This window comes from Simochromis diagramma, unplaced genomic scaffold, assembly GCF_900408965.1.
Source record: "Simochromis diagramma unplaced genomic scaffold, fSimDia1.1 OVJJ01000293.1, whole genome shotgun sequence".
NCBI classification, from domain to species: domain Eukaryota; kingdom Metazoa; phylum Chordata; class Actinopteri; order Cichliformes; family Cichlidae; genus Simochromis; species Simochromis diagramma.
Genome location: NW_024386801.1, coordinates 25,867,541 through 25,892,912, shown reverse-complemented (window position 1 = coordinate 25,892,912; position 25,372 = coordinate 25,867,541). Strand labels below are relative to the sequence as shown.

At 46.7% G+C, this 25,372-nt stretch overlaps 1 protein-coding gene across 1 annotated transcript; it reads right to left on the bottom strand.

Moving 5' to 3' along the window:
* Positions 1 to 894: 894 nt before the first annotated feature.
* On the bottom strand, positions 895 to 25,316 carry xpo7 (exportin 7). Its single transcript, XM_040026813.1, has 28 exons — positions 25,204 to 25,316; positions 18,650 to 18,796; positions 17,762 to 17,855; positions 17,327 to 17,493; positions 16,884 to 16,949; positions 16,067 to 16,171; positions 15,311 to 15,476; positions 15,128 to 15,201; positions 14,928 to 15,047; positions 14,705 to 14,851; positions 14,350 to 14,522; positions 13,860 to 14,053; positions 13,680 to 13,785; positions 13,455 to 13,590; positions 9,253 to 9,326; positions 9,062 to 9,142; positions 8,631 to 8,694; positions 8,395 to 8,503; positions 7,994 to 8,100; positions 7,611 to 7,699; positions 7,406 to 7,513; positions 6,893 to 6,975; positions 6,592 to 6,806; positions 6,357 to 6,495; positions 6,050 to 6,207; positions 5,878 to 5,976; positions 5,665 to 5,792; positions 895 to 4,545 (listed from the first exon to the last, which is right to left on the bottom strand). The coding sequence occupies exons 1-28, from the start codon at positions 25,234 to 25,236 to the stop codon at positions 4,452 to 4,454; spliced, it is 3,276 nt and encodes a 1,091-aa protein (XP_039882747.1). The 5' UTR covers positions 25,237 to 25,316; the 3' UTR covers positions 895 to 4,451.
* Positions 25,317 to 25,372: the final 56 nt, after the last annotated feature.

Below are 25,372 nucleotides of genomic sequence, written 5' to 3'. Positions count from 1 at the left end.
TGCTGTTTATTCAAATAGACATCAGATTAAACCGGATTTTCTCTGGTTGATGTTAGTTGCTAACATGGGCACGCTAGTTGATTTAGAATTTATCAGCTAGCTGGCTGACCTTCGCTTGCTCTCAGATGTTTACCCTCATTTACTGATGTACCATATGAAAACATCCATGTGCCCTGTGTATGTTAGCCAATCAGAATCAGTGTGAAGCAGCTGGACTGTGCAATCTGCATACAGTCACGCCCCCATTTTTCTACATAAGGAAACACCTTTACCTGGATGTGAAGCAGAGACATTGGTGATGATGTAAGAGCAGCTCTGAGGCTTTACTGCTACTTTTGTTCTTTTGTCCAGTATCCCTCTCCTCCCCCTTAGCAGGTGGCAGCAGATGGCCGCCCCTCCCTGAGCCTTTTTATGGCCAGAGGTTTCTTCCTGTTAAAAGGGAATTTTAACAGGAAGAAACTCACTCTCACCAACTGCTTGTTCACTGTTGGGATTTCTCTGCATGATTGTGAGATTTTTATCTTACAATATAAAGCACCTTAATGTGACTGATGCTGTGGCTTGGCGTTATAAGTAAAACTGATTCTGAGCATCTTATAGTCCTAAACGTCGTAGGTAACAATGATGTATGGTTTGGAGATGGTGGCACTAAGGCTGTCTTAAGATGATAAGATCTTCAATGGCAGTGAGCAGGATGACATCAGAAGAGAGTGGACATATTTGACAAAGGCTGATGAAGATGGAGGAAAAGAGGAAGAGCTTGAGGGAGGTTCGTAGTCTTGCGGACTGTTGATGTTGTGACCATAAGCTCACAAAAAGAACAGCACTGCTGCTGAGCACCTGTGGCAAGCTGTAGATCAGCTGAGATCAAGAAAAGGATGCGAGGCAGCGAGGTAAAAATCAATGAGGTTTATTTGCAGTCACAATGCTTACACTATATGTAGCAGACATCCAAACAACTCAAACAGCTATTCACTCTATGGACCCAACACATTCACATCAGGGACACAAGCCAAAAAATTAGGAACTCAATAAACATCCGTGAGTGCTGACATGGTTAGAGATGAGCTAGTTGTCACAAACAGTTAGCAGCAACATCGTAGAGAGTAACACAAGTTGCTAATAGACTCCACTTCCTGCTTCTCTTTGTACACCTTCTGCCAAGGTTTGACGACCGATCCGGACGCCTTCGCCGCACTCCCGCCTCGATGGTTTCCCCTTGTTGCTTCCCGCTTGGCAGCTCAGACCTTGGCTGTTTGAGCTCCATCGCGGGTTCAAGCCGTCGCAGCACCGTGAGACACCACATACACGCACGCCAGGCAACAGAGAGCCACTCCACGCACACGCAAACACACACAACATCAACGCACACGCCAAAAAGGACTCCCTAAAAAAAGGGGGGCAGGCCGAGACCTGGTCCGAGGAATCCAGAGTGTAAACAAAATGGTGGAAACTGCACCCAGCCTACCAGAGGGGAAAATGTAGCTGTGACCATGTTGCTTACACGTTCATCAAGCAGCAGGCGTGCGACACCTGCAGGACGTCACCACTGGCGCAGCCGCCATGCTCAGAGGAAGGCAGAGCCGCGGCGATGCAGACGGGTGCCTTAAAGGGAAGTTCTGCTGCCTTTTTTTTTTTTTCTTCAATCAAAACAAAACAAAACAAAAAACCTCCATCAGTTTCTGTGAATTCAGTCAGCTGACGCTGGAGAGGATTTCACGTTTTTAACTGCATGAAAACGACAAATAACGTGGTGAAACCTGAAATTTCAGAAATTATGACCTTATGTACTCCAAAAACCGTCAAAGAAACAATTCACGTGGCGATGAACAAACGGTGACCCTCCTCCCTGACTTCCTGTGTGGTTTTTCTTGGTCACGAGTCTTTAAACGCAGTCATGTTGCCGTATTCAACTTGAGACTTGGTAGAAATTGGTGCTGCCTGAAGATCTGTGGAGGTTTCAGCTCAGCTTTAAACGTTTTCCTCGATCAGTGGATTCAGTGTTTTTGACTTTGTTCTGTCGGTCAGACACTCAAGAACGTCAACACAGAAAATCTCTGAGACATGAACTCTTAACCCGACATCATCCTGTAAAAGTCGCAATATTAAACCAGTCGTCGAGGCGAATCGGGGTAATACTGTAATGTTACCATGTGATCACTTTAACAGTGTTTTTCCTGAGTTTGAAGACTCGTTTAAAGGCTCGTGTGGTTCTGTTTTAGTCGAGCTGAAGCCGATAACAGCAGCTGGTGATCATGATGAACACTCGGGTCACGAGGCAACGAGAAGCTGAAGTTAAAACATGCAGATTATTAGAGGACGTCTGCACTCCGACACTCCTCTGATGTCAAAGCAGATTTACGGAGGTTTAAACATGCCGCTTTTACGATCTGTTTGAAGTCTGTCTGAAAAAGAATCCTCACATCTAGTTTTATATGATTCATTGTGTTAATTCAACTGAAAATATGATAACTGAGTGTGATTATATCCTCATTTTCTGCTGGTTTCATTGGGAAAGTTTATTTTCATTACAAAGGGAAAAAAAAAATCTACAGAAAGCACGAGAATTTTTAAGGTGAAGATATCGGAGAGCTGAAAACTCACTCGGGGACTGTTAAGTGGGGCGAAAGCAGGAAGTGCCCCAGCTTCAGGAGCTCGAGTCTGAAATGTTTGTTTGAAATGCTGCAGATCATTTTGTCTGATAAATGAAGAACATCTGAATAACAGGGAAAAAAATGAAAAATAATTTTTAAGGAGACGTCTTCAGATGTTTGACAAATGTTTAAAAATCAAAAGATGAGTCGTTTAAAATAACGCAGCTTTAATTAATCATCAGAACGAGCAGGTTAATAATCTGCTTTAGTATTGCGGGAAAAAGAAAAGCTGGAACTCAAGAACAAAATATCTAAAAGTTCTACATTTGAAACATTTTGAGGCTGAAAACTTTTATGACCCTTCGTCACAACAGAAGCTCTAATCAAGGAATAATCAGCAGATTATTAAATCAAAAATCTGACTGAAGATTGATAATTATGTCCGGCTTTGTGTCGCCACTAAAATCGTCACTGCAGCTCCAGTAATAATAATATAATTATTATCATCATCATCATACTAATACGGCTTTGATGAAGCCTCTCTGAGGATTTCCTCTATATTTGCAAACCTGGGTCGTGACCTCCTGTCAGCCTGATGACACCCTGAACTTCCCTGAACGTTGAAATGTCAGTCTGTGTGTTGTGTGATCGCTTGTTTTACTGTAACCTTAAAGAGGAAAATTTTTCTTTTGATCACGCTTTAGTCAAACTGAAGTTGATGACGTGCCAGCTTATTGTTCTGCAGCTTACAGTTAATAATAATAATAATAATAATAATAATAATAACGACAACCACGGGGGTTTTGATGAATCTTTTTAAATGATGGCTGGAGAAAAAGTGTCACGTGACCAAGAAAAACAGGAGCTAATCACTATTTCTGTCTTTAAATCATTTTTATGACGCTCTGACAAACATGCTGACATTAGACCAACTTTAAGCTGAAGGTTTAGCGAGCCTTCACAATAAAAGTGGCTCTAATGAAAGATGTTTGGTCTGCTGAAGGTGTTTAATTTTGTCCGAGCACCACGGAAAAGCCCAAAGACCTCCAGGTTAGTGTTTATGGGCAAAGAAAAACAGGAAACGAGGATGGAGGTGGCGTTTTTCTACCTCGCCGTGACCAAAATGTGACGGTTTTGTGACGCCGAGGAGGAAAAGCAGCAGGACGGTCCCTCTGAGGCCGTCATTCGGGAATATTTACATCACTTCAAGCAGCAGAGACAGAGAAAAATGTACAACATGGATGCTCTGAGCCTCCCTTTCCGTTAGTGTGTGTACCTGCTTCCTGTGCTTGCCCCGCCCACCCTCCGGCCTCATGCCCACGCAGACAGACATGTGCACTAACTCACTACTCTGTAAAAAGCTCAATCACACGTTGGTTTGTCGTCTCGTCTTTGTGGGTTTTTAAAGTCGATCATTATAAACATTGTTCAAAATGTTACGAAAGAAAATGTACACTTGGTTTCTCGGGTGGTTTCTATACAAGGCAGGCAGAAGCGGATTACTACGTTTACCGGCGTTCGTCCTTTCGTCCCCTCGCCGCCTCTTCTGGCTGCGGCGCACTCCACTTCCTGTCAGTGATTCAGAGTGCTCAGACATGCTCCCTCCCCCCCCCTCTGTTCGAGCAGCCAGGCGAGCCGGGCGCGGCGGGCTGGCTTTAAAATAGATCTGTATATATTTATATATGCTTATATCAAAAAGGAGGAGGGGGAGGGCTGAATTGGTGTCGTGGCGGGGTGATGATCCCTGGGCATCCGGGCCCGGGGGGGGAGAGGGGGATGCAGAGAGGTGAGGGGTAGGAGGCCGTGGAGAGGCGGGTCGAGGGGCCGGGCGAATTCGGTGGGCGGCCGCGTGGAATGTCAGCTCATCATGTCGTTGCTGTTGACACCGTATGTCGAGTTCTTCATGCTGTCGTTCACCTCCCTCCTGAACACCGACAAGTTCTGTGTGAACCTGCAGAACACACACAGAGCATTTTTACCTCGTCAGGCACACGAACAACTCCCCTCAATGTTCCCCTGCAGGAGGTCAGAACCAGCTAATCCTGACTGTTAAGATCCGCCCACGTTAAAACGCGTTTATTTGTGGAAAACCTGAGAAAGGCAGCGCTCCTTTCAGGGCCTGAATTTCTGACCAGCGTGCAACGACGTGTTTTTACAGAATAAATTTGTGGTTTTGTGAATGAAGTCTGGTGGAGAGGAGCAGATCTGCGGCATCAGCACAGAAACACTCGTTAGTTACCGAGGGCAAGGGTTACCGTGGGAATCATTAGGATTTTTCGGTTGTTACAGCGCAGACTGATGTATAACTGCTCGACTGGAGTAATGTGACCATGCACTGCACAAACAGCAGCATTATCTGCACGTCAGCCATGTTTAAAACTCAGTTTGAGGTTAGATACAGATCGCGAACAAACACAATATTTGTACAGAAATTATTTCGAGCTCATTTTTCACAGTTTTCACCCTTTTAGGTCACCCAGACCTTCAGCTGCTGCTGCATCACGCCTTCTGAAAGTTCTCCATCAGCAGCTTTACTTTCCTAATTCAGTTCCTTCCAGCTGATGAGGAAATGTGTGTTCGGGATCACAACGTAATCTAACGTAACTGGATGACTTCCTCCATACACCGATCGTCCTGACATCCCCCTGACAGCAGGTTATATTATAATGCACAATGTGTGTCTCCAAAAATAAGGTGTGTCGCTGTTCCACATCACTAAACACTGGTCTTCATATATCTTTCAGGCTGTTTAGGATTACACAAGAAAAAATGTTTTCCTCCAGTTTAAGTGAGTAATAAATCAGTGACAGTAGTAATCGAGTCCACAGCAGTACCTTTAGTTTGTACCTACTTCTGGGTGTGGCTTTCTGCAGGTAACCCTGTCTGTGGATCAGAACCTCATACAATCCCTGCTGCAGAGTCTGAATGATCACAGACTGAGTGACAGTCTGTGAGTGGCTTTTATCTCTAACGCTAAGCTACGATCCTGACCGAGTCTAGCGTGTCTCACGTCTCCACCCGTTTTTCACGTTCCTGACCACCTGAGAGGATGAATGCTGCCTGCTCTCACCTGTCCCGGTTCTTTGTTAGTAGATTTCTCTCAATTCCCTCCATCAAGTTCTCGAAACATAAGTGCATGGCTTGCTGCTTCTCAGGCGGCTGGCTGTTGACGATGCTGTTCCTCAAGTCAGCGAAATACTGCAGTTAGAAAAAAAACACACGTGTTATAGCGCACATAGACCCACGCGGTGCCACCTCTGAGGCGAGTGCGAGCGGCAGTTACCTTCTCGTTGAGCAGGATGAGGCCTAAGAGAGGCCGCGACATGGACCACTGGTTCCTGCAGTCCTCGAAGATGATGATGTTCAGAACGGTGGACAGCATCTGATCAACGACAGCAGCAAGGTGTCAACACGTGTGTGTGTGTGGTCAGGTGACTCAGGTGTGATCAGCTCACCTGCTGGATCATCTCCGGGTGCTGCTGCATGATGTGCAGGAAGCGGTCATCTGTCGCCATGGGAGCGGGCCGCTTCTTGGTGGAGCGCGACAGCTGCTTGAACAGGTAGGTGACGATGTGGTCGAGGCTGGAGCAGCAGCCGGTGCACACCATCGTATCTGAAACACACACAAAGACACAATGATGTAACTTCAACACACACGCACGCACACACACACAAAGACACAATGATGTAACTTCAACACACACACACACACACACACACACACACACACACAAACAAACCTGACCAACGCCGCTGCCTTACCGAGCGCTGTGAGGCCTTCTGATATGGAGGACAGGATGTACATGACCACGTGAGGCTCCAGGCTCGCGATGAAGTTCATGTGGTCCTGCGTCAGCACTTCCAGCAGAGAGTAGAAGGACTGGCTGAGCTTCGGGTAGTCCTGCAGAGACAGGACCAGAGGTCAAGGGTTAAAAACTCACTCAAACGGAGTCCACGTCTCCAAAGTCACAAAAACCTGTGAGGAGGTGGAGCATACCAGCAGGTCACTGTGAGGGATGGACAGCAGTAGTTTGATGAAGGTCTGTAAGGCGTTGTCCAGAGCGTCATCGCCATACAGACGGAAGACTCCGAAGTTGACGTAGTTCCCGCTGAGCACCGCCTTCAGCATGGCAAAGCACACGCTGACGCCCTTCAGCTTCACCCCGTACACCTGGTCCTTAGGGACCTCGCCCAGCGTCAGGATCCGATTCCCTGAAGGAGAAAACAGGAACTCGATGAGCGGCCCAGAACAAAGACACGTATGTTTGAGGCAGTTGAGTGGGGGTCAAAGGTTGTACCATAGGTCGTGATCATCTTGCTTGTTTCTCTGAACAGCAGGATGCCGTTTGGCGACGACACGTCAAACTGAAGCCGCTGTGATCTGAAAACAAAACAAAAACCAAACACAGTTAGTGACCTTTCACCTCTACATTTGATCTGAAAGGAGACGCGCTTTGGTTTCTGAGCCGAGTAAAATATCACTGAAAACCATCTACATTAGTCACGCCTCACCAGAACTCTGAAAACATTAGGTGTCAGACCTCTGAGGCGGCTTCCTCATTTAAAACTTGACTATTCTGCTGACGTTCACTGTGTGTACTCTTAGAATGAACCAATGAAAACACTCCCACAGCTCCTGCTGGGAGGGAAAATGCTACAATCATAGCTGATCCCAGGCCGCCAGTGGGCTGCCTTTACTTTCTTTGAGTCGTCTCTGGATCCTCACAGGCTGAACCGTTGTAAGGATGTGACAGCACAGAGGTCAGAGGTCATACTCTTAAACCTGCCCCTCCATCACTGGGCAGGTTTACCTGTTGTGGACGAGCTCTGCCATGAGCTTGAGGACTGGTGTGGTGCATGCTGGGTCGTGGTACCACAGTTCGATGGCCCGCTGCAGGATGGGCATGTAGGTCGGGTATCTGCGGAGCGGGTTAAGGACACACTTTCATCGTTTACACAATAAACAGAAAAACCAGGATCTGACCGCGTGCTGATCTGAAGTCAGTGTAAGGATACATCCAGTCAAACAGCATCATGAAGCTCGTCTTGGCGTTGAAGGCGAATGCAATTCCTCGCAGGTCCCGGACCAAACCCACCAGAGTCCTCTGCAGGAGGAAGAGGAGGAAGGTCAATGTTTCGAAACATGTGCTCAGCTGCTTCTGCTGGAGCTTCCTCGTGTTTAAGCAGGGTCACAGTTTTATTAGCACAACTCTGAGTTACACCCGCTTTATTCTTTATCCCTGCTACACTGCCATCGCTGTGTCACACATGCGTTTACGCACACACAGAAACACAAACACGAGCAACACAATGTGTGTCTGTCTGCAAAAACAGAAATAAATGTTTGACAAAACTGATGCTGTTTATGTATCTGTGTATGTTTGTGAGGGTGTTCTGACCTTGGCTTCCTGCTCGTTAAAGGTGTTTGTACTCAGCATCTGAGCCACTGCTTCAAACGCCGCAGTCAGAGGCAGCATGAACTGTTCGAACTGGTCCTCATCTTCACCTGCAGACACAGACACACACGAGGCCCAGTGTAAACTGTGTGTGTGTGTGGCTCCTGCAGACCACATCACACTTCATTTCCTGTCTCCTGAGTTTCAGGCACCAGTGTCTCTCCTGTTTCAGCTTTTGTGTTGTTACAAGATAAAAACTTTCTGCTGCTTCTTCATCACAAGGGGCGCCGCAGTGGGTCGTTCTGGATCTGTGTCTCAGCGACCTTTTGCCAAGTGAAGTCTACAAAAAGTCTGAAACTGAAGAACTTGAAGCCACACCAGCGTGTGTGTTTGTGTCTGCGTACCTAAATCGACCATCAGCAGGCGTCCTAGTGCAGTGTAGAAGGTGGTCCGACACCTCATGTCGCTCAGGTTGGACTGGTTGTTCACTCCCAGGAAGGAGAAGTGCTCGCTCTGACAAAGAGAGCAGCAGGAAGTTTATCACAGCTCGCTTTCTTCTTCGTCTGTGATGCTTGTGTGTCAGCTCAACTCATTTTAATCAGACGTGAAACTTGGGCTCAGATAAATGTAAAGTACTCACCGTGTGGTTGTTCAGCATGAACTGGACAGCGCTGAGCTTCACCAGCTTCCTTACGCTGCTGTACGTGCAGACAGTGAAGTCAAGGAGAAAACGCTGACCCAGAGCCCCACCCCTTCTTTTAACTCAGTGCCAGGTTTAACCTTTAAGTCCTTAAGATGGATTCATTATCCTGCTCAGTAGCTTTTCATGACTCACAGTTCATAATTATCCTTATTTATTAGGCACCAGGCCCTCAGCTCATCTGAAACAAGCTGCTCAACATTTAAAGACAACTTTCTTCTGATTGGCTGCCCCTCATTAACGATAAGATCAGGTGGGCAAGGCTTCTTTTGCTTTACTTTCACTACACAAAAACAACAACAACAGCAAAGATAAAAACTAGACTAAATCAACATGAAAACATTTGTGTGGGTCACAGACATGAAGGATATCCTAAGGAGAGGTCGTTCAGGAGCTGGAGTGTCTTGGAGGTGATTGGTTCACACTGGCCCCAGTACTTCAAGTTTGTGATACTGAAAGAGAGGAAAGTTTACTTCTACATATTTACAGCGGCAGAGAGTTCGTTTAACTTTGAACATCGGCTCTCAGGTGTGCTGGAGTTACCTGGACTTCAGTTACTCACATTTTCCCTATAAAGACGCTGAGTACCATCGTCTCGTCATTCAAGCCCAAAACTTCTGATAGTCGTCGATAAAGCTACGAACAAACACAAACAGGAAGTCACATGATCACCACACGGCTGCCACTTCAGAGGACGCTGTAAGTCATTTCTCTGTTTTCAGTTTGGAACAGTCTGCACCGAATTCTGCTTCTTATTATTTTACTTTAGTTCCAATGAAAACAGAAACAATAATAATAAATATTTTAATAAAATAATATCAAACCTGTCCACATTCCAGATGTGTGAACCAAGATGGCGCCGCGGATGGTCGCCCTGGTGCTTCAGTGCGTTACTTTTGTTTTGTTTTTGTGCATTTCTTCTGTGTCTGGGCACTCCTCTGGATATTCGTACACCAGAGAAGAGCTCCTTAACTACAGGACTACAACGCCTGTGGATTTATTTCCAATATTTGTCGCATCTGCGGCAGATTTACTGCTGACCCTGACCAGGAAAGCGAGACGCCGAAAGAGAGGGAAGCGAGCCGGCGCACTCGTGCGTTTGAGGAGACGCGGACTGCGAACCGCTCTTCCTGGGATCTTCCTTTCTAATGTACGATCACTCAGGAATAAGACAGACGAACTGGCCCTGATGAGAAGCATGAACAGAGACTTTGCCTCCTCCTGTGTGTTATGTTTTACGGAGACGTGGCTCTGTGAGGACATCCCGGACAGCGCGCTCAAGCTGGAGGGCTTTCATCTGCTGCGCGCTGACCGGCAGGCCTCTCTCTCTGGTAAGACCAAAGGTGGAGGTGTCTGCTTCTACATTAATAGTGGCTGGTGCACAGATGTGACAGTGATTGCTCAGCACTGCTCTTCCTCTCTGGAATACCTTTTCATTCACTGCAAACCGTTTTATTCTCCGCGGGAGTTTGCTTCATTCATCCTGGCCGCTGTTTACATCCCGCCAGACGCAGATGCGCAGGCAGCTCAGTGCGCACTCGCGGAGCAGATACTGCACATGGAGCGGACATTCCCGGACTCTCTCATCATTGCTCTTGGGGACTTTAACAAAGCCAATCTGAGCCATGAGCTTCCCAAATACAAGCAGTATATCAAATGCCCGACCAGAGAGGAGAGGACATTAGACCACTGTTACAGCACGATCAGCGGGGCCTATCGTGCGGTGCCGCGTGCTTCACTCGGACTCTCTGATCACGTCATGATCCACCTAATCCCCGCGTACAGACAGAGGCTGAAGCTCTCCAAACCTGTCGTGAGGACTAAAAAACTGTGGAGCAACGAGGCTGTGGAGGAGCTTCGCATGTGTTTGGAGTCTACAGACTGGGACACAATGAAGGCTGCTTCTAACAGCTTGGACGAGTTTACGGACACTGTCACCTCCTATATCCACTTCTGTGAGGACAGCATTGTGCCATCACGCACCAGGGTGAGTTATAACAATGACAAACCCTGGTTTACTCCTAAACTCAAAAAGCTGTGGCTGGAAAAGAGTAAGGCGTTCAGAAGCGGAGACAGGGACTGCTACAGAGAGGCCAAGTACAGGTTCACTAAAGAAGTGGACATTGCTAAACATCAGCACTCTGAGAAGATGCAGCAGCAGATCTCAGAGAATGATTCGGCCTCTGTGTGGAAAGGTTTTAGGAATATCACAAACTACAAGCCTAAAACCCCCCACTCCACTGACGACTTGCTCTTGGCCAACACCCTCAACGACTTCTACTGCCGTTTTGACGAGCCATCAGGCAGCCTTCACACCTCCAACGGCCCCAACAATAGAGACACTTTGGACACTCATTCCCCCACCTCTCCCCCCTCCATAGAGCCATCACCACCTTCAATCACTTCACCTGCAACACCCCCCTCCTCACCCCACACAAAAGAGGATTTCACACCACCTCCTCCCACCACAACTCTTCATATTCATGAAGCAGATGTGAGGAAGCAGTTTAAGAATCTGAATGCTCGAAAAGCTCCCGGCCCAGACGGTGTGTCTCCTGCCACCCTCAGACACTGTGCAAACGAGCTGGCCCCAGTGTTTTCTGGCATTTTCAACTCCTCACTGCAGGCATGTCATGTGCCTGCCTGCTTCAAGTCCTCCACCATAATCCCTGTCCCCAAGAAACCTAGGATCACTGGACTAAATGACTACAGACCCGTGGCTCTGACATCTGTGGTCATGAAGTCATTTGAGCGCCTAGTTCTCTCCCATCTCAAGACCCTCACGGCCCCCCTCCTGGACCCCCTGCAGTTTGCATATAGAGCCAACAGGTCTGTAGACGACGCCATCAACATGGCCCTACACTTCATCCTGCAGCATCTGGACTCCCCAGGAACCTACGCCAGGATCCTGTTTGTGGACTTCAGCTCTGCCTTCAACACCATCCTTCCAGACCATCTCCAAGGCAAGCTTTCCCAGATGAATGTGCCTGATCCCATCTGCCGGTGGATCACTGACTTCCTGACGGACAGGAAGCAGCATGTGAGGCTGGGAAAGAATGTCTCGGATTCCCGGACCATCAGCACCAGCTCCCCTCAGGGCTGTGTTCTTTCTCCTCTGCTCTTCTCCCTGTACACCAACTGCTGCACCTCCACCCACCAGTCTGTCAAGCTAATCAAGTTTGCAGATGACACCACCGTTATCGGACTCATCTCGGACGGGGATGAGTCTGCCTACAGGAGGGAGGTTGAACGTCTGGTGTCCTGGTGCAGCCACAACAACCTGGTGCTGAATGCCCAGAAGACAGTGGAGATTACTGTGGACTTCAGGAAGCACACAGCTCCACTCCCCCCCATCATCCTGACTGACACCCCCATCACCTCTGTGGACTCGTTCCGCTTCCTGGGTACCACCATCACCCAGGACCTGAAGTGGGAGCCCACCATCACTTCCGTCATTAAAAAAGCCCAGCAGAGGATGTACTTCCTGAGGCAGCTGAAGAAATTCAACCTGCCAACACGGACGATGACGCAGTTCTACACTGCAATCATCGAGTCCATCCTCACCTCCTCCATCACTGTGTGGTACGCTGGAGCCACTATAAGGGACAAACAGAGACTGCAGCGTGTTGTGCGCTCTGCTGAGAAGGTGATTGGCTGCAGACTCCCATCTCTGCAGGACCTGTACACCTCCAGGACACTGCGGCGTGCAGCTCGGATCTCAGCTGACCCTTCTCACCCTGGACACAGTCTGTTTGACCTGCTCCCCTCAGGCAGGAGGCTCCGGTCCATTCGCACCAGAACCTCTCGCCATAAGAACAGTTTCTTCCCCTCTGCTGTCGGACACATGAACAATAACCATATGACTGTTCCCACCACTAACACATGACCCTACGCTGTGTTCACTGCATCATTCCATGTTTGGCACTGATCACCACCTGCACTCATGTATATATCATGTATATATCTATCCACTTAGCACTTTTAATTCTTATTCTTATTTTTATATTTTTATGACAGTATGTTGCACTGAAGCACCGCAGCAATTTCCTAATGTTGTAAACCTCCTCAACATCTGGCAATAAACCCTTTCTGATTCTGATTCTGATTCAGTAAAATACTGAACATTTTACTGAATGCTTGATCACCCTCAGCGTTTAAAAAGGGTTTCAGGACTTTACTACTCCCCTAAATTTAGTTTTAGCCCCAAAACGCTAAATCGATTGAATCCAGCCAGCCAGAAATCAGTAATTTGGCCCGAGCACTGTGTGAACAACGCTCCAGATTCAGCCAGACTTCCCAGCCCGAGAACAGGTACTGGAACTGAATCCAAAAGTAAGGCCTCAGGTTTGACCGATGTTTTGACAAAACCGACTGAGATTCTCCGAGCTCTGGAGGTTGCAGACTTTTCCGAGTTCCTCGTGGGCATCCTGAGGCATTCCTGGGCCAGCAGAGATATATAATCATATACTCTGTGCAGTGAGTTACTGCTGCGCCCCGGGGAACCACTGGAGGAGCAGGAGGAGGAGGCTGACCATGTGACTCACAGCTGACTCTATGCCTACCTAACACCACATCCTGAATTTTAAACACCACCATGATGCTCTGCGAGCCAGCAGGGGGCGCTAACACCAACCACAATTTACTTTCAAGCACTTATCTGGATGTTCACACTTTGCAGTTTCTGAGCAGAGAGATCACACAGAGTCAGACCTGCTCATTCCTGTCAGCTGAAAGGGGTGGAGCTTACAGAGAGGCGCGCCTTACCTTTGATGATTTCTGCACCTGGTCACCGATGTAGATCTTTCTGAACTGCTCGAAGAAGCTGAGCATGGCCAGCTCCAGCCTCTCATTCCCAGCTTGAGCGAGCCGCGAGTCTGTCAGGTTCATGAGCTGGAGCACCCTGAGGCAAACGCAGGAAACGCAAGGTCAGGCTTTCAGCGACAGGAAGTCACGCCCCCAGACACCGGCTCGCCACATTCGCACTCTTACCGACAGACTAACTCTCCATCCATGGCATCCTGCTCGTCTGTGCTCGCGAACGACACGCGTCCTCCGATCACTGCCCCGATTATGTAAACCAACCACGTGAGCCGACCTGCAGAGAAGCAGAGGAGGCGTCAGACTCCCGAAGTCCCCAAAATAGCACAGGGGTGGGGCTCGCGCTCTTACCCTCCTGCACGGTGATGTCCATGGCGCTCGAGTTGGTGGACTGCAGCAGCTCCTGGTAGGTTTGAGCCGCCTGGTCGAACAGCTGGACGAGCAGCGCGCATGTCTTCTCGTACTCGCAGCGGCCGATGGTGGAGAGCTGGTCCAGCTGCTGCTGAACGAGGCCGGCGTCGTCCAGAGGGTCCTCCAGCCCGTCCCTACGGACAGAGACATGCTCAGCTCGTCCCTAAAAACCCTCAGGTGAAGCTTGCCTGAGCCATCACCGACCCAACCCTTCAGACTCAAACCAGCGTCACTGCACCGATTCACAGCCACAAACACCGAACACATCATGGGAGTAACATCCAGAATCTGTTCCCAACACATCTAAGTTTTTATGTACATCTTATGAATGCATTAATTAAATTAATGGAATAAATGGAAATGCAATCTTTTGCTGTAAAATCAAACGAGATGAAATCCTGTCTAACTTTAAGGTTGGTTTAAGTCTCACCTGAGGATGACGTGGACCGACTCGAGTCGGGACGTGATGTAGGCCTTGGTGACCTCTGGAGTGTACGTCTCCAGCAGATGGGGCTCCGTGGCTTTAACATAAGGGACCGACGCTGCCAGGCGCTGCCACAGGCTCAGCAGGTAGTGAACACTGTTGGGGGCGAACTCCCAGTGCTGAGGAGGAAGAGTAGGAGTAAAGAGTCAGGTACACAACACTGCTGCTTGACCACGATGTAATTGTGTGTGTGTGTGTGTGTTTGAGTGTGTATATATACACACATACACTTTTTTTTTTTTAAATAACATGGATGACACACACATACACTATTACAGACGGAAAAAGTTAAAAAACCCACCTGCAGACTGGTGACGGTGAAGTTGGCGATGAGGCGGATGACCTCTGGGTAGTTTTCCACTTTGACCAGCTCACCCAGCTGGTAGTTACTCTTCAGCCTCGCCAGAAGGCGGCAGAACTCGTGGTAGTTGTTTGGATCGGGCAAACACTGAAGCACAAACACACATTGTTCAACACACACAAAGCTACAGAGGTGTGTGTGTTTTCAGACAGGTGTGTGTTACCTGTGGGTTTGCCAGTATCCTCTTCACTCCGTCCACCAGGTGTGACAGAAACTTTGCTCGCTCTGCATTGTTGAAGAGAGACCTCCGAACTGAGGCGATCTGAACTAGACACGACAACACCTGCACCCAGACACACACATGAACAGTAAAGCTTCACGCCTCAGTCTGCAGGCTGTAGTCACATGACTGTGCTCACTTACCAGTGGGGAGAGGGATGGAGGGATGGAATGATATAAATTGAAAAACAGCTGCAGGGTGGAGGAATCGAGGAACGCTGCAGAAGACAAAACACAGATTTAACCGTTTTCACGTTGTCGTGAGGCAGTAAATATCAGTAACAACACCACATTAATCTGTAAGCGGCAGGCGCCTTGCTCCTCTACCTGATCTCCATGATGTGGGGATCTGCACGGTGCACAGGTCGTCCGACGACTCGTCCGTGGAGGTTCCTATGAAGTCGTAGTTGAGGCAATTGTAGCTGAGCTTCAGGAGCTGCATCAGCAGGCCGTGCTGGGACTCATCGTTCAGGTTCAGGTTCTTCCCTGAAGCCTGAAAAGCAAACGCATCATCATCATCATCATCATCAGCTACACTCAGGCATTTAATATGATCTGTTAGTGTCCACAGCGAGCTGCCTCACTCAAAATACATCTTTATATGAGTTTTTAGAGCAGCTTTGCGTGATCCACAGATCAAAATAATCCTTCTTTGTCCTACAATGGGCCTTAGTTCAGCCTCTGTCTCTTTAAGACCCCTATTTTCTTTTGATTGGCCAACTTGTGGAAGCCTGCTTAAGGGCAGCACTTATGTTTTCCTTGCAGAGATCACATTTTCATACTTTCTGCTCCTTGTTTGAAGCATCAACTCATGTTTAATATGAACATTAAATATCTGACACAAAGAAGACAAAAGTTTTATTCTGACAGCGTCAGACTAACAAGGACATGCAAAGAAAAAGAATAAATCTAAAGTTAAGGTAGATAAATTGAGGAATTGATACAAAATTAAATACAGAACAAAAATAAAATAACACAGGTCTGAAATAATTAAAAAACTAAAAGTGGGAAATCAGTACAAAAATGAAATGCAGTGTATATGTAAGCCTGTATGGGAGAAACTGCCGACAGGACGAAACAAACCTGCTTGAGGAGGTTGCAGGAAAGCGTGAAAATGTCAAAGAGCGAGGAGTCTCTGAACGAGGAGGCGATCTTCCTGTGTTTGGTCAGAGGATGCGTCGTGTCGGCCTGAGGAGAAAAAAACAAAAAACAAAAAACGATCAGAGTCGGCAGAAAATCTGAGGACCAACTGTAATGCTGGTGATTTCATCATCAACAAAAAATATAAATAAAAATGACACTTCCAGAGTTTAGCTTCAATATCCTGCACTGTACGCTCACTGTATATTACACAGATATATTTTATTTTGGAATCAAGTCACTTGATTTCTTTTAATCCACCTTACTGAACTTTTTATTTTTAAGACACTTTATTATTTCCTTGCATGTTTTTAAAGCTGCTGTACTTTTTTGAACATTATAACTAGGTTGATTTATTTTTGCTCTACTGAGCCAGTATTTGGTAACATCCCTGGAGCAGGTGACACTCATAGGGATTATTTTCATGTTCTGTAGAGCCTGTAAAGGTCAAATGACCCTTTGCGGTTGGTCAGATGCTGCCAACATCATCACTTTCGTTGAACGTGCAGCGAAATCTGGGTTAGCAAGTTACAAGTTAACGGTCATGTGACTGTTTATCCTGACTGCTGATGTTAGTGTAAGTGAATCTGGATACAGGAAAGGTATGCTGGCTATGCTGAACTCGTTTTGTAGTATCGAGCCCAGTTTGGTCTGGACACGTCACCAAACATGCAAACTCTTCGGCCTGCTGTGGTCGTCGATCACCGCGAGGATCTGTTTAAATCTGCCACACCTCCATAAACTGCACGCTGTGACTTACCTGATTGATCTCATTGGTCAGCTGGGACAGGATGGTGACTCCTATGATGCAGTGTTCAACGCTGTCCTGTAAAAACAACCACACAAAAGGTTAGAAACGCACACAGATCGGGTTAAACTAATCCAGGCTTAAATGATCCTGTTTGTTTCTTTCTTCTCACACACTGAATAAAACAGGTCCAGAAACAGAGTAAGCAGGTTTGAGCCATGCGGAGAAGTAAATGATTACAGGTCATTATGACATCAAAGTACGCTGCACATTTACACCAGATCAAATGAGCCTACTTAACAGTTATAAAAGCACCGAAATCACCATGGTAGTGATCCAACCAATAAGCTGAATCTTCTTACTTTTAAAAACTTGCTTAAAACTTTTTATTCTGACAAATTAAACAAATAAATATACACAAGATTCACAGGACAGAAGGGTTTCAGCGCTCTGACCTGCAGGAAGCGTGTCACGTCTGCGATCACGTTCCTGAACACGTAGTCGTCTTTCTGACAGTCGAACCAGCCCAGCTTGGTGATCCTGGCGTAGAGCTGGATCAGAGCCTGCGTCACAAACGCCGCCAACTTCGGCCGCGTCGCCAGGTAGTTCAGCACATAGTTCCCTGAAAAAACAAACAAACAAAACATTTAGCAGCGGCTTTTCAAAATAAAACACTAAAACACCCTGCTTTGATTTACTGAAAACCCCACAACCTGTTCAACTAGTAATATCGATTTTGTTATATTTTGAAAGAAACATCTTCATTGTCATTATTGAGGTTTGATGAGTGCATCTCTGTTGTGACTGTTAATGCATCACTCCAGCTTCTCTTTAATCCTCAGACTGACCTGACCTGCAGGGTTTATCTGTTTTTTTCAGGAGATACTCACGGATATCGATGCGTTGCTCGAGGGGTAGAGGGTTGCTGGTCCGAGAAACCAGTTTTGACAAACAGGTGGCTGCGAGCAGCTGAGAATATGAAGACTGACAGGAGACAAAACAGTGAGGTCAGGTTATCTCCTCTGACAGCCATCTACATGCTTTTATTCTGACAACAGAAGAGGAAATGGCCTTTCAGATATGCTGGTTAGTGAAGGGGTTGCTCCATCATTATCTCAGGCAGATGAAAAAAATTGAAGTCTTAAAATATACCCTCACACCTACAGAAACCTGCTCATAAATATGAAGTACGAGTTGACTCCACTTCATTTTAGAGTTACCTCCTCATTAGTGTGGGGGGTCAGCGATCTTCACCTGGATGACACGATACTTCATCCATCCCAATTAAAACAAACCCCTTGAAATATTTCAGTTTGTGTTTATCAAGCACAGAATATGATACAAATATTAAGTACAAATATTTAAAAATTTGTTGTGTTGGGATTCTTGGATTTTATCGTGTGTCTGCACGTTGTGGTCATGTATCTGTGTGATACCATTTCTCTCTATGAGAGGAAACGCTGCCCACCCTTGAGGTAAAGCTTTTGCAGGTGAACCTGTGGATGGATTAGTCGGTGCTCAGCTAACCCTCATCAGGGTGTGACTCCTCCCCCTCATTTTTCACTGACTTGACTTTTGTCCGAGTGAAAGATGGAGCACAAAACTGAAAGTCTTCATGCTTTCAGCTTCTCCAAAAATCCCCCATCATGTCTGCTGAGTCTGATCTGAGTCTGCAGGGTCAGGCACAGGACTGTCTGACCCTGCAGAGCATCATCTCTGCTAACGTGGGAAAGTTAAACTGAAGCTGCTCGGACAGTCCGGCTGTAGTCTGTACTCACGCTGCCTCTCTCCAGCAGCAGCTGACATTTGCTGAGACAGTCGGGGCTGTTGGTGAATTCCACCAGAGCTTTCTCAGCCTGGTGTCGGACGGCGGTGTCGGTGGTCTCGTACAGCTGCTTACACAGGATCTCCAGCTGGGCGAGGCCCTGGATAAGACAGAGGGACACAGCGCAGGCTTATCAGCGAGCCGCAGCCGGCTCGAGTCTTTCATCGTTTCAGACAAACAGAGATCACAGCAGATAAGACGGGCGGCCACGCCGAGCTTTACACACTCATAATCACAGACAAACATGCCGAGCGCCGTCTGCTCCAACCGTCTCGGGTTACTTTCTAGGAAAACCACACCGACAGGGCCAAAGATGGGGGACAGCGGCATGAGTGCAGGTGGAAGCTGATGGTCTGATGGTGTTTACAGCCTCCACCTAGGTGCGCTAGCCACCTCCACTCGTGTGATGCGTTGAGGGTACATGGAGTGAGGTATGACAGAGCACTGCATCATGTGTGTCGAACTTCTGCAGGCGTCAGATAAGCGGCGAGCACCAAACCCGCCCACGGTGATGCCCGCAGACCCTCAGCTTACACTCAGCTTCACGTGAAACTCATCAAGTTCAACAGTAACACACACACACACACACCTAACATCTAATAACATCTAAGAAACAGAAAACTAAACCGAAAAGATATTCTGCAAAAAAGCTATAAAAAATAGAACGAGAGCATTTTCCAGTTTTCCTCATAAATTTGTTTTCCTCGTGTAAATTTTCCACGTTTTCCCGAGGTGTCGGCATCAGCCTGATTCCGGCTCTTCCCGGTGCAGCAGCCGACAGATGCTTCCAGTTTCTAATTTTAAATCAAACTGTTTCTATTTTTAAATTTGTGCTGTGCGTCTGGCCTGCAGACGGATGTTTTCTGGATTTTAACTGCTGCTTTTATTTTGCAGATACATACTCTGGGTGCTTTAATCTCACAGGTGACATCCACTCTCTCTAACGACCAGCAGGGGGTGACTCTTCTGAGGTCTGATTGGATGCAAGCCACCTGACCTCTGAGCTCATCAAACGCTTTCTAATGAGTTTGTAGGTTAGTTTTATGAGTGAATAAAAGTGAAGTTTATTTTGGTCCCATTAGAGTGAGGGAGGACGATAGTGAGTCCTGACTGCTGAGTCCGTTTTAGATATGAAAATCAACCAGATCTAAGAAACGCTCCCAAACTTCCTGTAACTCTGAAAGCATTCACAGTATTAAGGTTAATTTTTCATGGCTTCATTAAATTAAATTAAAAAGAAAATCAGCTGATTCTGAAGTTTCCTTTGATTTGGTTGATTTAATATGAAATGAACTGTTTTCAGTCTATTTTACAAAATAAAAGCTTCTGTAATTAAGTGAAAATGACAAAGAAATCTGGGCTAGACAATGACCACAGAGGTTCATAGAGAGCTGCATGCTTTACTTTCACTATTCAGGACTAACCTGAACTTCTGCCATTTGAACTGGTTCCCATAACACAGGAGCTGGTTTTACAACTTCCTCACAAAGTTTCCTCACCGTGCTGCCACTGAGCAACACTTCTGGGCTGGCGTTAAACTCTCAGATTTCAGTTTTCACAACCATCAAACTGAGCGACAGCAGCGTCACAGATTAACTCACGACCTTCAGATCCCACTGAGAGCGACGGCTTTTGATGGCCTGTTATTCTGTTTGATCACATGTTTGTGACTGAATATCAGCTCTGTGTGCGTCTTTATCCTGACACTGTTGTTGCATACGTCTCCTTTGAAACAGACTTTTAATGAGACTTTTACCTGATAAATAAAGGATCACTATAAATGTGATGTGACTCGAGCCGGCAGCCTCCAACCATCAGACCGGTTACATGAAATGAAGTTCTCACCAGCTCAACTAAAACTGCTTTCAGCAGGACAGGAAAGACTTCGAGGAAGTAATCTGAATTTCCTGATTTCCAGCAGAACAATTACAGATAAGAAACCAAACAACAACACCAACTTCACCCTGATATACGACTCAAAGTCCTCAAACCACTCATATCGGAAACATTTTAAAATCTGGCTCATAAAGCAACCATTAACCCGAGCATCACGGTGTAAATGTACTGGCTTCCTGCCTCTGGGCTGTATGCAGACCTCCCCTTCATCTCCACCTTCACACCATCACAAGGACTGGAGAGGAACTTTCTCTCACTCGATCAATAAATCAATCGGCTTTAACGCTGATCCATGTGGAAATAAGGATGCAGTTTCTTTACAGTGGCAGCTAACATGTCCTCACTGGTCTAACTTTGTGTTTTCAATCCATAAACAATGTTTTGGTCCATAAACAGTGAAAACTTCACCTGTGCTGAGTCTGACATCTAATCTTAATTAAATAAACCCAGAGACTCACATTTACTGTCACAAACGACTCAGAAACACAAACAAACGTGAAAGAAGTAGCAAACCTTTGATTCCTTTTAAATTCTGTCTATTTGTCTGCATAATTATCATATTCAGTCAATAACTCTTAACACAATTGGTCTCTTTTTATTCGACCGTCTGCTCAAAGAGTTTCTAATAACCTTAGTCCTAAAATGACGATAACCAGAGGAAAGCACATCTTTAACTTCCTGCTCGTAACCCTGCAAGCTCCTTCAACAATATTCTTCTTTATTATATTCAGGACATCTAAAACTGCAGAACAGAAGGATGCATTTGTTTTTTAGTTTTATAATAAAGATATAAAGCCCAAATTTGTAAATGCTGTAGGTAAGTGTGAAGGTAAATCTGACTTAGAGGGTTGGTACTGGGAGCTTGAGTCCAGCTGCAGGCCTGCGAGCAGCAGCGTGAACGTCACAGATCTGAATTTATCTGCGTCGGAGCTTTTTCTGGCGTCAAACCGCAACTCTGTAAAACTGTAACTGTGGCGGTTTGAAAGGTCGGTTGGCCACGCTTTAGCTCATCATTTAGAAACATGCTGCGGCCGTGCTGGAGACACGAGCACACAGGTTTGATGATTTCATCACCGGTTCAGTGACCATGAGATGCTTCAACAGCTGAAAGAAACCAAACTTTGTGTCAGTGCAGGTGTGGGAGAAGGACAGGGGTGTTTTCTTTATGGCTTCAGGAGAGTCCAGCCCACCTCAGAAACCCCAACAGCCAGTGAGCCAAGCTTCAGGCTGAAGCTTTACAGGTAAGCTAGTAGAGAAACATCTCAGCCTCCTCTGGTGATGCTGCAGGAGCATCGACCTCCCTGCTGACGGCACACAGACCAGTCAGAATGAAACCACTGAATAAAACACTCAGCTGCACGCGAGACTCGGGAAACTGTTTATTCCTCATCTAAACTCATGAAGAGTCACTTCAATGAAAGTGAGTTACAAAAACAACCGAAGCGTCCAAACAGCAGCTGTGTTCACCAAAGACTTTAAATAACCTGTATTTAAACTGAACATTGTCGTGTTTTTTTTTTTTTTTTCCACAAATATGCAGCTACTTCTATCATTTAATCCACCTGGAAACACACAGTGTCCCATGGAGGCGCCATAGAGGTCAGGTGTGATCCTGACAGGATCACAGGTGTAAGGATGGAGGTGATCTGACCCCTGGAGCTCCCTCAGAGACCAGAGACAGGCTGGCAGATTTGGTCATTTGGGAGGAGCTCGTAGCACAGACGCACAGCACCTGACTAGGATGCGTCCCATAGAGAGAGCTGGGGAGTCTCTGCTTAGACCGAGGTAAGCATCAGAAAACAGAGATAATAAATAATAACCTCACCTCACAGGAATAGGTTCAGTCGAAACCTGAGAGCAGATTTTTTATTTATTAACGTATTTTATATTCTATAAACTCCTGACAGCTCTGCAGGCTCGAGCTACGATGGCCCATGTGTGCAGAAACATAATAAACATAATGGAGGGATATCCTTTGAAACCTCCCGAATCATTAAATATTCAGGAGGTGATTTTTGGTCTGCAGCTTATCTCCATAAACAGAGAACCTGTGGGAGGCGTCAGGGAGCAGACGGCTGATCAGCTATTATCTAAAGATTACCAGATGGACATTTAATCATCATTAGCAGGAGTCCTGAACATCACAGGAGCACGGCTGTCAATAAAGACCACCCCTTTTTATTCAAATAAACACACAGGTGTATGAAAAACAGACGATTCAGTGCCTGAAATGTCTGAAGAAAAATCCTCTCCATCATCATCTGCTGTCACTACACAAACATTAGAAACTGTTTTATGGAGCTAAAGAGCCCAAATCTCTTTTCCTGCTGTGGACTGACTCCAGCCTGACTGCGTGAGGAACACCAGGGTAAACGTTGGACTTTAACGTGAACTTTTTAGACTCGGGCGGGTGACTCTGACCTCATGACCGCATGGTGTTGGCCTTTGACTCGCCACATCACATCATCATTGGATGACAGCTCATAACAGCTGAACTGACTAAAGTTAGTGTTTGATCACAGGAATGAAGGTGTGTGGGCTCATGCTCTAACGTGAGACGATCTTTTAAAAATTACACGTGAATGTTATTTTATTACAGTGAGGAAAGTGAACAACCCCCCCATCAGAACAAGGCAGCCACATGATCATCAGTCTGGAGACAAACGGCTGAGTGAAAGCAAACAGCACACAGTGGATACGAACAGTAAATATCAGCCTGATCTTTATTCCACCAAAAACTGTCTCAGTAACACCAGAATGAACTTAAGTGGTTCGTTTTCAGTCATTTAATATCATTAAAAATACTTAAGTCTGCTTTCTGTTAGATTTCAGCTAAAAATACTTAAAAACAAGGATCTGGGCTTATTGTGTGTCAGAATCACAGAAATTCAACTTAATCCAGCTACGAGAACTGCCCGACGTGAGGCCCTTCTCTTACTTTACTGGCACATTATTAATTATGAATTTATGAGCTACATCCAGCTCAGTGGTACCAGTATAACCATTACATAAGTGAAGACTTTCACCTGGATTATTAGACAGTTTATGGCACTCACAGGATCATAAACCTGGGAATAGGTGATGGAGTAAGTGTCATTTCTAGGTTAAAAAAAAAAAAAAAAAGCTTTAAAAACTTTATTTTAGGTTAAATCTGGTAACTTGAAGCTGTTTTTATAAAATTTGCTGTTTTCATGTCTTTGAATTTATAGTTAATCTGTATAACCATGAAAATAGCTGCCAGAATAATTTATATTATCATTTTTATCACTAATAAATATTTTCTCCCCAGTATTCTGACCAGAGCTGAGACTGAAAAACCTGAAATCATCGTCATACGTTTACCCAGAATCCCTCAGAAACTCACCTGAACGTTTGATTACCTGGTAAATTATTGAAATATTAATGAAATCAGGCTGAGATGTTCCACTTTGACCACATTCAGTGAATCTGTGCCCCACCTGAGTTCGTACAACCCTTCCTGGGATTAAAGCTGATCACAGATAAACTGATTAAAGTTACTCTAAAGCAGAAACAATAATAACGAGCTGTTACAGCCGCTAACATGAGAGGATCGGATGAGTTTCTCCTCATAGTTCATGCATGCTGTGCGCAATTAACAATATATTATGTCATGTCACACACAGCTCATGTGACCAGCAGAGAAAACGAAAGCTGGCTTCACCTGTCGGGGTTTCACCTGTCCGGGTTTCACCTGTCCCTCAGCACAAAGTCTCCTCACAGAGTTCCCTGCAGGGGCATCATGGAGGAAGTCCAGAGCAGCTGAACTTCATCCCTCTCCTCCTTCGGCTTCCCAAACATGTGCCGGAGCACAGCGCCTTGGCTAGTTGCCGCTCCATTCTGCCCACACCAGGGTAAAAAAACCCGCTGTTCTCACCCTGGAGCCCCTCGCGGGTCCGGCCCGGTACCGTCGCCCTGTTTCACCGACTAACGCTCACACAGACCAGGTCATGTTTTCAAACACGCTCGGGCGGGAGAAGTTGACGTGTAGATATGCTAACGTTAGCCTAGCCTGCTGCATGGCTGGGTGTCGTTACCGGAGCGAGCCGTGAATAAAAACACAAAAACCTGGAACTCCGGGACAGAAGCTCCGGGTACCGCGCCCGGTCCGTTGGTCCGTCTGGGATAAGCGTGTTTACGGCGGTTCCCGGTGGCGCCAGGTGACCGTGCGTGCTAGCCTGGCAGCTATCCGTCTGCAGCTAACCGCCTGTTTCATTGTTTACTTCACTGAAATACATCGATTTTTCCCGCCGCTCGCCCTCCGGTTACTCGCCTCTGACGGCCACGGACGCAGGAACTCACCAGGCTGGACACTCGGAGCCCGCAGACTCCCTTGTTCGCCCCGGAGCCCGAGCCCTCCCCTGGCTGCTAGCAGCGGCTAGCCTCCAGCCCGTGCTGTGACAGCAGGCCACAAGTCAACACAGGCGGCCGCATCCTTTCTTTCTCCCCGCTAGCTCCACCGCGGCCGCCGCCCGCACGCACCGGCTGCACGCCGACTCCGTGCCGGGAGCGGCGCACTCGGATCCGGCCTCAGCTTCAGCTGCGCCCGCCTACAGAAATTATCCGCGACAAAAACATGAAACCTCCGCTTACCTGCACATGATCCGCCATTTTTCTCCATTTCATGCACCTCTCACTCCCCCGCTTATGGGTAACCAAAGTGACAACAGCGCCCCCGCTGGTGGCCGCTGGCAGGACTCCAGCAGCACGATGCAACACAATGTAACACAATGGAACGCAATTTAATATAACACAATACAAT